The sequence below is a fragment of the Phalaenopsis equestris genome, unplaced genomic scaffold (genome assembly GCF_001263595.1).
Source record: "Phalaenopsis equestris unplaced genomic scaffold, ASM126359v1 Scaffold000224, whole genome shotgun sequence".
Taxonomy (NCBI): Eukaryota; Viridiplantae; Streptophyta; class Magnoliopsida; order Asparagales; family Orchidaceae; genus Phalaenopsis; species Phalaenopsis equestris.
The window spans coordinates 1266166-1280936 of record NW_018164666.1 but is presented as its reverse complement, the minus strand read 5'-3'; the positions used below and the strand labels follow the sequence as shown (position 1 = coordinate 1280936).

The 14771-nt window shown below is 33.4% G+C and overlaps 1 protein-coding gene across 1 annotated transcript; it reads right to left on the bottom strand.

Moving 5' to 3' along the window:
* Window positions 1-9751, bottom strand: LOC110023507 (zeta-carotene desaturase, chloroplastic/chromoplastic). The gene is made up of 14 exons (XM_020722964.1): window positions 9298-9751; window positions 7714-7838; window positions 7025-7159; window positions 5762-5834; window positions 5453-5526; window positions 5226-5330; window positions 4651-4895; window positions 4215-4302; window positions 3799-3841; window positions 3561-3717; window positions 3023-3151; window positions 2864-2936; window positions 884-1048; window positions 1-272 (listed from the first exon to the last, which is right to left on the bottom strand). The coding sequence occupies exons 1-14, from the start codon at window positions 9425-9427 to the stop codon at window positions 114-116; spliced, it is 1701 nt and encodes a 566-aa protein (XP_020578623.1). The 5' UTR covers window positions 9428-9751; the 3' UTR covers window positions 1-113.
* Between the last annotated feature and the right edge of the window lie 5020 nt (window positions 9752-14771).

Genomic DNA, 14771 nt, shown 5'->3' with positions numbered 1-14771 from the left:
TCATATAAAATTATCATCAATACGAACTTTTAAAAGATGAAACACATCTTCTTAAACAGTGGTAAAGTGGCATGTTTTAATTCCACATAAACTAATTGAGAAAGTTTGCTAAATCACACAAGGCTCAATGTGTTCGGAGCCTCGGCGAAGCCACTTGCTTTGTCGGCGACGAGTTTCTTGCGAAGCAAGAGTAGTTCTTCGCCGGAACCACAGATGTAAGCCGCCGCTCGCCGACCCGAAAGAGTTGCCCCTTCCATGCTATCAATGTAGTCCTGCATATAGTATATAAAACTTGATTCAACTCTCTTGTTAAGTGAAATGAGATACGTAAAAATGAAAGTTGAGATGTTAGACAAAATATTATTATGGAATACGAAAAGATAATGAAGTGGAACTAAAATGAGTTGAGAGGAATTAATATAAGCAAAAAAAAAATAAGCTTATAATATATAAAACAAATTGAGGTTATAAGATAAGGATAGAACCACTAAAGTCAAAGCAATGTGCTAGACTTTTTATGTATATTCATTTTAGTCCTAGACTTTTTTATGTTTTCAATTCAAACCCTCAACTCATTAAATCATAACTAATATGGCCATTCCATCAATTTAGTTGTCTTTAGGATGAAGATTGTAGAGAATTTTGAAGAGGCATCTTTGACTTTTGAAAGTCAATCACATTAACTTCAACTAGTATAAAGTTAAAACTAAATGCATTACTCAACATGAATGAATGAATGAAGAAAACTAATTCATAAGATCAATATTGAATAGTTGGGACAATCTTAAATCAATGTTATTAATGACTAATATTTCGAAGCATCAAATATTTGCTAACATCATCATCATCAACAACAACAAAAAGACATAAAAGCTCAACTTACTTGCTTTGTATATGAGCCCGCGAGGAAGAAGTTTTTAACCGGAGTCTTTTGATCCGGTCTAAATGGATCTTTTCCGGGAGCTTCGCGATAAAGAGACTGCCCAATCTTGACCACTGAAGACCATAGAACTTCCAAACCCTGAGAGGATGGGAATAGATCCAAGACCTGACAGCAAGTAAGATTGAACACTTCAATAAAATGACTGTCAAAACTTGCAGATAAAAGCCTCGTCACAAAGAAAAAAAATAAACACAAAATATGAGATTATGCTCCACTTTGTTTAGGTGGAGAAATCAACATAAACAGTAGCATATATAATTCTATACCCACTTTAACTGGCCTGCCTAAGTGAAGCCCAATCCCATTATATACATATAATGGGGCATTTACATACATATCATGCCATTCTCAGGTAGTTACACATCTGACACGTAAACTTTCATATTTACATGTATAGCACTTAAAAAAACCTCTTCAGAAGTGAAAGCAATTTTCCATGCATAAGTTTATGAAACTGAAGTGTTATAAATGCGAACATCAAACTGTAGGCATTATATATGTAAATGCATAAGAATGGTGTGGTATGTAACTGCGTCGTCTATATATATATATATATAGAGAGAGAGAGAGAGAGAGAGAGAGGGAGGGAGAGAGAAGGGGGTGGGGTTGTGATGAAATTAGTTTAAGAGATCCAAAGCAAAATTTTGAGGAAAAGCACACAAAACAAGAAAACCACAAAGAACACAATATTTAACGAGGAAGAACCCAAAGTCGGGAAAAAACCACGGAGCCAAAACACATTAAAAAATCCACTATAAAGAAAATGAGAAGAATTATACAAATTATATCATATTCAAGCCTCTCCAACACTTTGGAATGCTTCAAGATGCTGCTCTCCTCTCCTTTGCAGAAGAGATATCGAAATTGCATACATTTCAATCAGCAAAACTGAAGCTTTAAGCGAAGAACAACTCAAATTCAGTTATTTGAGCCAGGGTACCGCGATAGTGCCACTGAGGTGCTCCAACGAGGGTTAGGGTGCTGACTTACAGGCACTAATGTGTTGTGCTCTAGAGTTTTGAACATGGGTTTGGGCGTTGCGACTCCTTATTCTGGGTGTTAGGGTGCTGTTGGCCTGGTGTTGGGGCATTGTTGGTCCGGCACTGGGAAGGTAGATACCCAAAAAAAAAAAAATTTTTTTCAGGGTAGCACCCCCAAACTCAAAAAGGGAGGAGAACCCCCTCGTACCCCAAGACAAACTCAACATCAAGTTCAATCGGGGAAACTTAGGACTTTAAGTGAACATTAATTGATACAATCAGGCTCCACATAATTACAGAAAGGATTTAAGACCAAATATTTGTACTTTTTACTCGTTTTTAGCACTTAGCTCTGAAGTGGTGAAAATTATTTCTCAATACTTAGACACGGGCAAAACTATTTTACCGAACCACAAAAAATTTTAGTTCCATAATTTTGTTATTCTTGTAGAGTTGCATTTTACGTGCAGGCAATTCACTTTTAAACACGATTTCATAAGCTGACACTTCACTGCTACATTTCAAATCCTTTTGAGGAATGCAAAAGTAATTTTCCATGCACCTTTGGTTTGGAAACAAATTGATTCCCAAATTCAACGTGTATGCTATTATAACCAGAATCAGACTTCCATAAAAAAGGAAAACTTAATAGCTTGTTTAGGATCCCTTTTTTTTTTTTTTTTTTTTTTTTGGTTTTGTTTTAGTTTTTACTTTTAATTTTAAAACAAGTTTGTTAAGTATATTTTTTGTTTTCAGAGATAAATTAGCTTATTTTTAAAAACACTTGAATCATGCTAGTTATTTTAAATATTTTTAAAAATAATTAAACATGTTAAAAAATACCAAATATATTTTATTTCAAGTAAAATCATAAACAAAATAAAATAAATAAACAAAAAATTGATCTAAAATGGTTCCTAAGAGAATCAACTGAACTGACCTGTTTCTGAACTCTCCTTATAATTTCAGCATTAGGCAGGGGCATGTAAGGATCACCCGGTGTAAGAACAGCTCTGCAGGAGAAAACTAATTAAGCAAAAAGTAGCTGAGGAGATGGGGAAAAAAAAAAAAAACTCCCTGAACTTCAACAGTCACGTACTGGATAAGGGAACCCTGCCCTTCTCTGTAGTAATCTTCCGGCGACGAAAGAGCGAGATCAGAAAAACACGAGAAATCGGCATCTGGAGTATAGAGGAGATTATCCAATCCCACAGCTTGTCTCAATTGCCAGTGAGGGAAAGAAATTAAGAAATGCTTATGCATGCGAAAGTAAAATGCTAGAGATTTCAAAATAATCAAAATGTTGAAGCAAATATTTACCAAAGGGTAAGTGTCAAAATAGTCCACTGACTGTTTACATTGGACCCTTTTAGTTTTAGAGTTTAAATAAGTCCCCAGAGTCCTTAAATTAGAGTTGAAATATTCCTCGTTGGGAATATTTTAGTCCATATTAAATGAGTGGGATTGAATTGACATTTTTACAAACTCTAGGATTAAAATGACCCCCAACAAAGAGTTGGATGATTATTTTGACATTTTTCTCAATTACCAAATAAAAGTATAAAAACAGATTTTCGGCTCACAATCGAGAGAAAGAAGCACACAGATTGATTTTAGAAATAGCTGCGGCTATTTACCTCGACAGCTCGAGCTCTTGCAACTCTGTTACCCAGCCATTGTAACGAAGCTGAACCGTTATAACAGGAACTCCAACTAACTCGAACAGATTGTTAAACATGTCCCATTCTCTCCATTGTGCTGGAATCAATTTTTTAATTCCAGGAACATCACATGCTGAAAATTATGAAAGCAACCTCAGCTCACAAGATCCAAGAAGACAGTTAGTTGGAAACTTGTATTTCAATATTCACAGACCTGCAACATAGACATCAGCTTTCACAATATTCTTCTCTGTGGCCTGACATTTTCAAAGTTGTAGCAGAGGTGTTTGTCAATTATTTAAACAAGGAAGATTTACATGCATGCCACCCAAATCCTATGTATTTGCATATCTATCACCTAAACTTTAATTTTTACATACATATCATACCATCTTACCTATGCATAAAAAGACATATTTCACATTTTAGAAGTTGAAATAGTGGTATTATTTATTTGATATGAAAGATTTGAGTGTTATGAATGTAAAAAAGTAAAGTTTAGGTGTTAGATATGTGAATACATAATAAGCATTGGGTGGAATGTATGTAAAACCATGACCACTTCTCAACCAATGCCCACCGTCTAGTTTCTATTAGCTCTTTTTGACTCGAAACATAAGGGTCAAATACCTTGGACATGGCAAGGCCTGTAACGTAAGTATCACCACCATCAGATTTCTCAAATAGTATTTGTCTGCAACCCCATCTTAAGTGAAACCTGCAGCAGCAACAGATGCTTAAGGCCAATTTCTAAAACAAAACAGTCTTGAACATCAACATAAAATAGGAAGATTTATATAAATACCAATCAAATCCTATTTATTTACACACCTAACACCTAAAAGTTCAATTTTTTAGGCACATGCCACCTTACCAATGCATGAAAAGGTGTATTTTACCTAAAAGTTAAAATAGTGGTATGTTTTATGTGATATGAAAGATTTTGGGTGGTATAAATGTATGTAAGTACAGAGGAATTGGATGGTATGTGTCTAAATGCCCCTAAAAAATAATGATTTTCTTGAAGATCAAACGCATCATAATGCAAAGTTTGTTGCCCACATACCGACCACCTCTGTTGGTTATATATTTCTTTATAGGACCGCTTAAGTAAACATCGGGAGAACCCTTCAGCATTCGCAAGAGAGAAGCCTCGGTTTTCGTAGCAAAAAGAGCAAAAATGGTGAGCATACACCGGGCACTGATATTATCACAGTCAATGAAACCAAGGGCATAAGCTACAGGATCCCACATTCTTTGAATGCTTGCGCGGGTGCCGCCTTTGGACAAGAACCAATCAGAGAAGCTGACCTGAAAAATTGGAACACAAACAGAATAGTAAATTCATCTCATATACAGTCATAAAAAAGATATTTTTCTCCCAAAACAATACTGGTATTTACAAATAAATATAAATACAATTACAGAAGGTAACCAAGGAAACTTCATAGTTTATCCTTTCTCTGAGACAATCTTCAGATTTACAAAAAACATAGAAATGAGCTTTTGTTTGCTTATCAAAAGTTTCTATTTTTCCAGCTTTTTAAATCTAAGAAAGTTTTACTTTCCATATTGAATAATGGAAGTCACTTTACTAAGCAGGGTTTAAAAAAAAAATCTATAATTATAAATATTGCTTACATGATCTAAATTCCTTATAGCCTGCAATGCTCCATCCGGATCAACAAGAGCTCGAACAACGGGACTTAGAGCTAGAGCGAGTGCGTTCCTTGCTTTATCATAAGGCTGAAAACACGATATGGATTATGGTATTCAAGCAAAAAATTGAATGAAATATTGGAAAAATCTATTGGGCAGCTGATGGTAAACTCATAATTTATTTCCTCCTATAGAAGCAAGCTCCATACCTTTAGTTGATTGGTGGCTAGAAATGCACGTATGCCATGAATAGGTGCTCCAACTGGAAATCTAAAATCAAGTTCTGCAATAGAGATCAGTATAAGAAATTGAAGATGTGTTGAGATCAGAAGGTCAAAATATATATGATATGCCTTCCACAAATTTTCTTCGTAATGTCAAAAATTATGTTTTTGAGGTATAAGATAATCAATTTATGTTTTCCTAATTGTTATATATCCACACTCACCTCCCACATGAATAGAGATCAAACTTAGAAAGACATACAAGCACAAAGAAAATTATTAAATATTACATACCACCAATGTCACCCCCTTTATTTACAAACGTGTGAGTGTGATCCTTCACCAACAGGTTTCCATCAGCACCCACCTGCAAAAACAACGAAGGGAAGAATAAATATACAAATGTAACTGAAACACCCCAAAATATAATCAGCAGTAGCAGCATTCTATCGAATGGAAGCAACTTCACCCCACCAAAAAAAGGTGAACTCAATTTTGATAACTGAGATTAAGGTCAATTATGTATTTAAGGAGTTTTAATTACGAGTTTTAAGACATTTCCCATTTTTTTCTGACTTTTTCATATGAGAGGTGTGATTGCTAATGTCCTACGGCAGAAATGAATGGTCTGCTATGATAAAGCTTCATTTATCTTCAAAAAAAAAAAAAAATACAGACCTTTATGACAATCAAATATATCACTATGCAAGTTTTTTCATCATAAAGAAACATAAAACATATAAATTATAAAAAATAGCACTTTAAATGCTTTATGTTGAGATTTGTATCTAATGTAGCGTTCTAAGGAAGATTTATCCAAAAGTTAGCCATCTTGAACAGTAGCAATAAATGATCTACTTAATGAGAACAAGCATCATGAAAGTATCTACCTATGCTTCGCATTTGGGGCTAACAAGAAGGTTCATCATTTGCAAATATTTTGTGTTCAGTTTGTTCGTTATGCAAGCGAGTCAAACACGAATAATTTTTCTTGAGCACGATTTATAAACGAGTCACGCATGAACAAACTTATGTTGGATTTGTTTAGCTTGAAATTTATAACATTTTTATATTAAGTTTTTATGTTGTATTTTAAAAAGTATCAAATTTTATTATTCTTTAAATTGTTCGATCTAATTTCAAGCTGAAAATGAGTTGAAAGGAATAAACAATTTAGATCGGGTGAAGCGCAAATATGTCATTCACAAGTCATTTCGAACACCAGCCTATTTCAAACAAAAAAATGAATTGGGCTAGCTCAAGCTTGGCACATTTCCACCCTTGGTTGCATTTAGGGAACTGTGGATCTACAAACAACATGATTAAAAAGTAAGGTGTTCATACGAAACAAAACATTTGAAATAAGCTCAAGTGTACCCAGAAAAAATTATATCATTAAGCGCAATAATCCATAAACTCAATTGGTAGAGCATTCCTCGAATCATGGGAAAGTGTATTACAGTAGATTCCACCTTCGTAATATGAATGAGAAGTTTATAATACGAAATTTTAATCTGTAATACCAAATTGTTAGAGCATTCCAGAGAAAAAAAAAACCTTTTTCATAAGACGAAAGAGATTGTTGTAGCAACCAAAAAACACATGCAATCCCATTTCAATATGGTTTCCATGTTTATCAACAAAAGATCCCACTTTGCCCCCAATGAACGGTCGAGAATCATAAATATCAACCTGCAAGATAGAGCAAGCAGTTTAGTAGCTCTATATAAGCTATTAGGTGCATAACATATTAATTTAGAAGCAAAAATCCTTAATATATAACAACATAAGCAAACTACAAGAGAATAAGTAATAAGCAGAGATGGGGAAAAAATATTTCAGTCATGAGTGGTGCAAAAAATATAGATTAATAAATAATAATAGGTACTGGGTGGTGCAAGACAGCAAAGAGAGAAAGAAGATTGAAAACAAGGATAGATCGCTCATAAATTTCATCATACATAAAATGAATGGCAGTGTGCATTTTAGAGACAACAAATCAATATGATCCCAAATAACACAACAAGAAAAACAAAATATAAATGAAATCTAAAGGCAAAATACCAAAAATCTAGCTCATATTTAGTATTTTAGTATGAATCAACTTGAGTACAAAGATGAAAACTGATTCATGCCTGAGGATATAGTTCATGATGGAATAACAGAAGGAAATTGATGATTATCTCACATCATTATTTATAAAAAGTAGTAAAGCAAATCCCATAGAAAACATGAGGTCATCTTACCTGATGTCCTTGATCCAAAAGTTCCACCGCAGTAGACATGCCAGCAAGGCCAGATCCAATGATAGCAACTCTGAGTTTTGGTCCCCTATAGTGCTCAGGCTCCGATGGAAATAACCCTCTCGGAGCTGCACGAAAAAAGTTCGCTTTAGCAGATAGAGAAAAACGACAACTTTATAAAGCCTTAGGGGCCGTTTGGGTACAATTTTGCTTATTTTTATTTTAATTTGTTTAAAATTTTTACTTGAAATAAAACATACTTAGTATGTTTTAGCATGTTTGGTTTGTTATAACATATTTAGTTGTTTTTAAGAAAATACTCATAACAACTTTTAGATGCTTCGAACTTTTTTAAAAGTAAACTAGGTTGTTAAAAACAAAAAATACACTAAAACAGTATGTTTTTAAAATTAAGAAACCATAAAAAATCCTTAAAAAAAGATCCCAAACAAGCTCTTAATTATCTGATAAAACCACTCTTACACCACACCCACAATGAAAAGAACGTTCAAAAAAACAGTATAAAATATTTGAATAGATAAAATACTCATTTGAACAACCATTAAAATAAATAAATAATTCAGAGAGTCAGATCGATGCTTAAGTCGATCATCATCATCATCATTATTAGCCTCATCCCAATTATTTTTGGGCTTGATTTCATGAATTATCATTATTCAACTATTCTTGAGTATTACAAATTATTTTAAAACACTTCTATCCATGTAATCTTAGATCTACCCCTTCTCCTTCTTATTTCCCTTTACAAACTTACACAGGGACAGTTGAAAGCAAGCATTCCCGATTCGTAAAAGCTATAAAAGATTTTGCTCAAAAGTCAAACAATATGACATGTTAGACTTAGGGGTTGTCTGGTAACGGACTTAAGTTGTATTTAGCTTGAATTTTGCAAAAAAAAAAAAAAGACAATTTTTAAATATTGGATTGAGTAAATCCAATTTCTTTTCAGTGTCTTCTCAGTTTTGCTTTAAATCCCAGTGTTATTAGCAGTCATAATGAAGAACAAAATACATTCGGATGTAATTAGCAGTCATAATAAAATAACTGTATGGTACTATAGCAATGGGAATAAGTCATCAGGAAAAATTAGCATATCATCGAAGCTCGGAAACCAGAAATTAATGGCAGCAATAGTGCAATATAACATATACAACTAAGAAGAAGATGATAAAATTCTACAGCATAGCCTCAGCAGAGCTATAAAGAAGACTCTTTCAAATCTTCTTGGGATTCTTATTTCAGTACCTTTCTAAATGTTTGGTAGGAATCAACTCCAAGAGATGAGAATAAAACAAATCAATCAGCATAACAGATAAATTTAGGTTCGTTTCCAAACCAAGACAAAATTTTGCTTGCCACCTAATGCCATGACCAGCTTCGGAGCACACTTAGAACTAATCATAACCAAAATCATGGCAAAGAAATGAACAAGAGAAATCTTTTCCACCAACCAAACTCCCACTCACGCTCACAATCCGTTGAACCCAATATGAAAATCCAAATCTCAAAATCATCAAATCAGAGAAGAAATTGCAGGAACCAAGGAACACGGTTTAAGAATCTCACCATTTACACCCATATCGGATACTTTGCTGTCCAGCGAAGCCCGGATTCTCGATGACAACCTAGAACCCTTCGAACTTTCGAAGGAGGCTGCGGACACATAAGCCGATGAGCAGGAAGCTGCAGAAGCCATGGAGGAGCCTTTGGGCTGTGCCAAAAAGTGACAATTTGGGAGAAAGATCGAAAATTTCAGCCCGGCTTAGTTATGGAGATACGGGAGTGAGTGGGTTTTGAATTGCCGCTGCGAAAAAGTGGGATCTTGTCGGCTCGGAATTAACTGATGGAGGAAAAATAATCACGCGAGGGTAGAATGGACGGGGAATCAGAGACCTGAATGTTGGATTGTTGGTACTCAGCTTAGTGAAAGTGCGCTTTATCTATCTTTTCTGTTTTTTCTTCGTGGGAAAAAGCTGAGAATTTGAAGGAACCAGAAGCACCGCCGAGCCAGCACACTCTTGCCGGCCATGTTTTTTCAAGGAAAATTAGATATTTTATAAAATGTATTTACATATAAAAGAAATTTAGATATTTTAGGAAAGGTTTTTGACATTTTAGGCTATGCTGATTTTGTTGATGTGTTAAAATATTTTAGTGAAATGTATTTAGTTGGAGATGCAACACGTGGCAAGAGTCATGTGTGAAGAATATCATTTGAAGACGCGCATTTTTTGTCCGGACATTTGACGTACCTCTACGTGCGGTGCAAGTTATTCCTGATTTATTTTCAGGTTATTTCTGGGTTATTTTCAATAATCATGAAATAACCCAGAAATAACCCAAAAATAAAGACTGCGGATTATTTCGGGATTATTAAAAATAATCTGAAAATAACTCAAGAATATCATGCACTGCACGTAGAGCTATGTCAGGAGTCCGCACAGAAAAATTTTTGCATTTGAAGACACCGTTTAGAAGATTTTGGAAAACTTAAAATTCTCTATGAAGATCTTGGTCTCACTTAATTTTATTATTTTTGTTGCCTTGTTCTTTGTTTTGAAGTTGTTTATAAAACTTGGAGTATGAACTTCGGTAATGCAGGTTTATTTATAATATGGCGCTTGTGACTTAATGTGGAGTGTACTTTTGTTCCAAGTATAGTGAAGTTTGTATCACTTGATTTAGCAATTTAAGTTTATATTTCAAATTTTGAGTTTTATTTGAAGAAAATATTTCCTCATTATTTTGCAATTTGTGTTTATATTTCAAAATAAATACATAAATAATAGAAAGATGCATCATGTCATGAGAAGGGTAAAAGCTCGGTTGAGACTGAGATCTGCTATCTTCGACACCACCGTCTTCCACTCCAGTTAAATGTTTTGAGGCTTCAGATCCCTTCACTATTTTAGAGTAATGAACCTTTGTTGAGGACTAGACTAAATAATTATCCAGAATTCACTGTGAAATTCCTTCAGCACTTAATGGTATCGTTGCTTGCAATAAAGCAGCTCACTTTTCATCCAATAAATCTTGTAATGAAAAAGCATAATGAGAGTATACAATAAACTACTTATTTGGCTTAGCTAAATCAAACAATTTATATATATATATATATATATATGTAACAACTTTCCTATGGTTGTTTTTCCATTATATATATACATATAAACTCTAAAACAAAAGATTTCCATGGCCTATATTAACTTCATATATAAAAAAAAAATGTTCTTAAATATCAAATTTCTTCTGGCATATAAGATTTTAGAAGCTCGAGCGACCAAAATATTCTCCCATTTCATTAAAAAAAAATCATTATTTAAACTTTAAAGAAGTGAAATACACATTTTTCACGCATAGACCAAATTTTAACAGAACCAAAAAATAAGAAAAAAAATAATTATATTGATAAGTAATCCATTGTAGCAAAGCAAGAGATCGTCTGAGACAAAGTATTTGAGTGGCATGTATGTATCCATGAGCCTTAGCCCGATATATTTTCATACATGTCACAACTAGTAATTTATCAATTTTCATGAATGTAAAAATTGAGGTACAAATCACTTTAACCATAATAGGAAAATTGTGACGGTTGTTTGTTGCAAAAACGTGAGTAATTTGACATAAAACCTACAGGCTACAAATTGAGTTTTGAACATCATACAAGCCTTATCTGATACAGTAATTAGGCCCATGTAGCCTTTATGTTATCTTCTTGAACAAATTAAAAATTGTTAACAAAACATTGCCCAGTAACAAGACAACATCCTAAACATTTAGCAAAAAAAAAAATATAAAAAACCCTAAAAATTATGAAGATCATTTTAAAGCGACAAGACAACACCCTAAACTAATAGTAGTAGAGTTGAGTTCTTAATTCCACTATAAATTGACCTGCATTGAGTGTTTTATCGTCTTCATCATATTTTTCAGTTGCCTTTCTTCTAATTGATAATTTTGGTCTAATAAAAGGTTATTTCATTATCTGATCATAATGAGTAAAAGTGCGATAAATATGTGTTACTTCAGTTGAGTAAATTATTTGTTTAACTAGACATGTATTTTCAGCTTGTTGCGCTTATGAAGTAATTTTGCTCAACAAATTATTGCATGATGTTATGTGGTGATTCCAAATTCCACAGCGCCCGCATTTGTGAACATATAATGTCTTTTAGGAATTGTTCTCGAAAAAAAGTTTAAATCTCATATTTTTTTGTCTTCCTTTAAGCCTCAAACATTTAGGAATGTCAGATTTTACGTTCGAGCCAAAAACAACCCATTATCATTTCCTAAAGAGTAGATATATGACATTCATAAGTCATTTCATACCTACAAGTAAAATCATAAATATTTAAAATTCTATTAATAACATTAGACAGCATACCACCTTAAAAACATGCTAACAATCATGACTTAAATACACCACAAAGAGTGTCATTTGCTACTGATGACTGTCGCAGCATGATTGCATTGTAATCTCGTAACTTGTCATAATGTACAAGTGCATTCACTACTATCTAAATCTACTTCATGTCTTTTGGAATAACTTTCAACTTCAGCACATTGTCGCACGAAATGCCTTATGACAATTTGCTCTTTTTTTAGTAGTTATTTTTCTAAGATAATCCAAAACAAATAAAACTCACTCCACTTTCTATAAGGATTATTTAACATTTCTCTCTGATCTCTATTACATCAACAATTATCGGATTGAATCAACCAAATCATCGCCGACTTGCTTCTTGCTTCTCCAATCCACAAAACGACATGCATGACATCTCCAAGACTCTTTCCATGCAAGCTATAAATGCTAGATTTTATATCTCATACTCAAATGATTCTATTAAGTACTCTAAAATCCATTATTAAGTTTTCTTCTACTCTGGTTCAACAACTGCAAAAAGCCAGCTTAAATAGTCTATTATTTTCATTAGTTGAATTAGCTGACATAAAAACACGAAGTATTTCAACTTCAAATGATCAGCACAATGCCAATTAAGTTCCTGCATCCTATTAGAAGTTTATCGATAGAAATGTTGAAACTAACATAGAATCTCTTAAGAGAAAAATCATTCATATTGCAACTATATGCAATATACGACAAAGAACTTATGCTTAAATGTATATATGTAATGCATGTACCCACCTATAATTATCATCGACATATCAAAAAATGTTATCCCACAATTCTCTCGACGTCCGCCGTATATAATAGTGATAGCTCGTATGAGTAGGGCTGTCAAAAAAGCTCGTTGGTCGCGAACAATTCGCGTTTGGTTCGTCAATCAGTTCGTGATCGATTTGTTTGATGAGTAAACGAGACGAAAGTGAACAAATTTTTTTCGTTCGGTTAGTTAAACGAACCAAAAAACGACCCAAACACAAACAGTGATGTGTTCGTTCGTGTTTGAATCGTTATTGTTCGAAACATAAATTAAATTAAAATAAATATATATATAATTTATGATATTTTAAAAATTTTAATTTTATAAATTATAATATATAATAAGTTAATAATAATAATAATATATTAACATATTCTATTAGTAATATAATAATATAGATATTATATATTTATATAATATAAGTTATATAGCTAATATAATATATTATTTATATATATTAATATTAAAGATGTCAAACTGACTCGTCGTTCACGAATAACTTGTGTTTGGCTCGTTTGTTAAGAAACGAACACGAACAATTTCAAAAACGAGCTTATTTCAAACAAACTAAATTTCAAACGAACTGAACACGAACATAAGCTTTGTTCATTCGTGTTTGATTCATTCACACCCCTATGTATAAGCTCTCTAAATTCTTGTTGATCTTTTTAGGAGGGATCTCTTAATTCTTCTTCACAATATCTTATATATGTTGAGCAACACAATAAGTCGTTGATTGTCTATTTCCAACTCTGTTTACTTAGGGGTATAAATGCATAGGAGATGTTTGGGATCAAATTTTGTTTTTCCTTTTTTTAATTTTGAAAATTAAAAAATAGGAAACGAACAAAAAAAAAAAAAACAATGTTTGTTTTTCTGTTTTATGTTTTATTTCAAATTTTTTCAGGAATTCTTCTATTTTTAAAACACTAAAACAAAAAAAATTGCATGTTTTTCAAGGACAGAAAACAGGGAGTCCTGCAGCCCACCGTCGCTCATTATCAATCCCCGTCTGCCACCTCCTGCCCGTCATCACCAGGCCCTGCCTGCAGCCGCTTACGGCCCACCGTTGCCCGTTGTCGGGTGCCCCTATTGTTGCAACTGATGGTTTCCACCCGCCATTGTCGCCACCTGCTACAAGCTGGTCGCAGTCTCCTCCATTACCCTCCTCTGACGCCGCCCTCATCCATCGCCCACCGCCGGCCCCTGCTCGCCCCCGCAGGCCTCCCCTTCACCGCCACCTGCTCGTCGTTCGCCCGCCCACAAATAATGTTTCATGCTAGATGGAGTAAGGAAGATGACATGTACGTTATGGGCGGCATAATTTAATATTAGAGCGTACGCTAATCCAACAGTTTAATAATAAGCAAAATATCCAATCAAACATATTTTATATATTTTTTTTGTTTTTAAAATCATATAAATCATAAAAATACCAAATACTCTCTCTAAAAATATATAACAAAAAAACAAAACAAAAACAAAACATACAAAAAACAAAAACAAAAAAAAGAAAACAGAAAGTGGTCTCAAATAGACCCATATATTTTAATTTGCTTATTTAGAATGAATGTCCATCAACACTTAATATAACTCTTACCCTCTATGGACATACTCAATGCAAACAAACAATAGCACGAGATCTATTCTTAACCTTAATTTAGTCGAAAATCATCTTTTAATGAAATGGACCAGAGAACTTGCTTAAAATTGCATGTCATGGAAAATGTGCATCGACATTTAAATCATTTCACTGCTATCAAGGATAATTATATACCCCCTCCCCTAATTACAAATCACTCTCTTAATACGTTTATTGTAGATATAATCAAGATTCAAATAATAGTTGTTTAATATGTTATTAACAACCAGTGT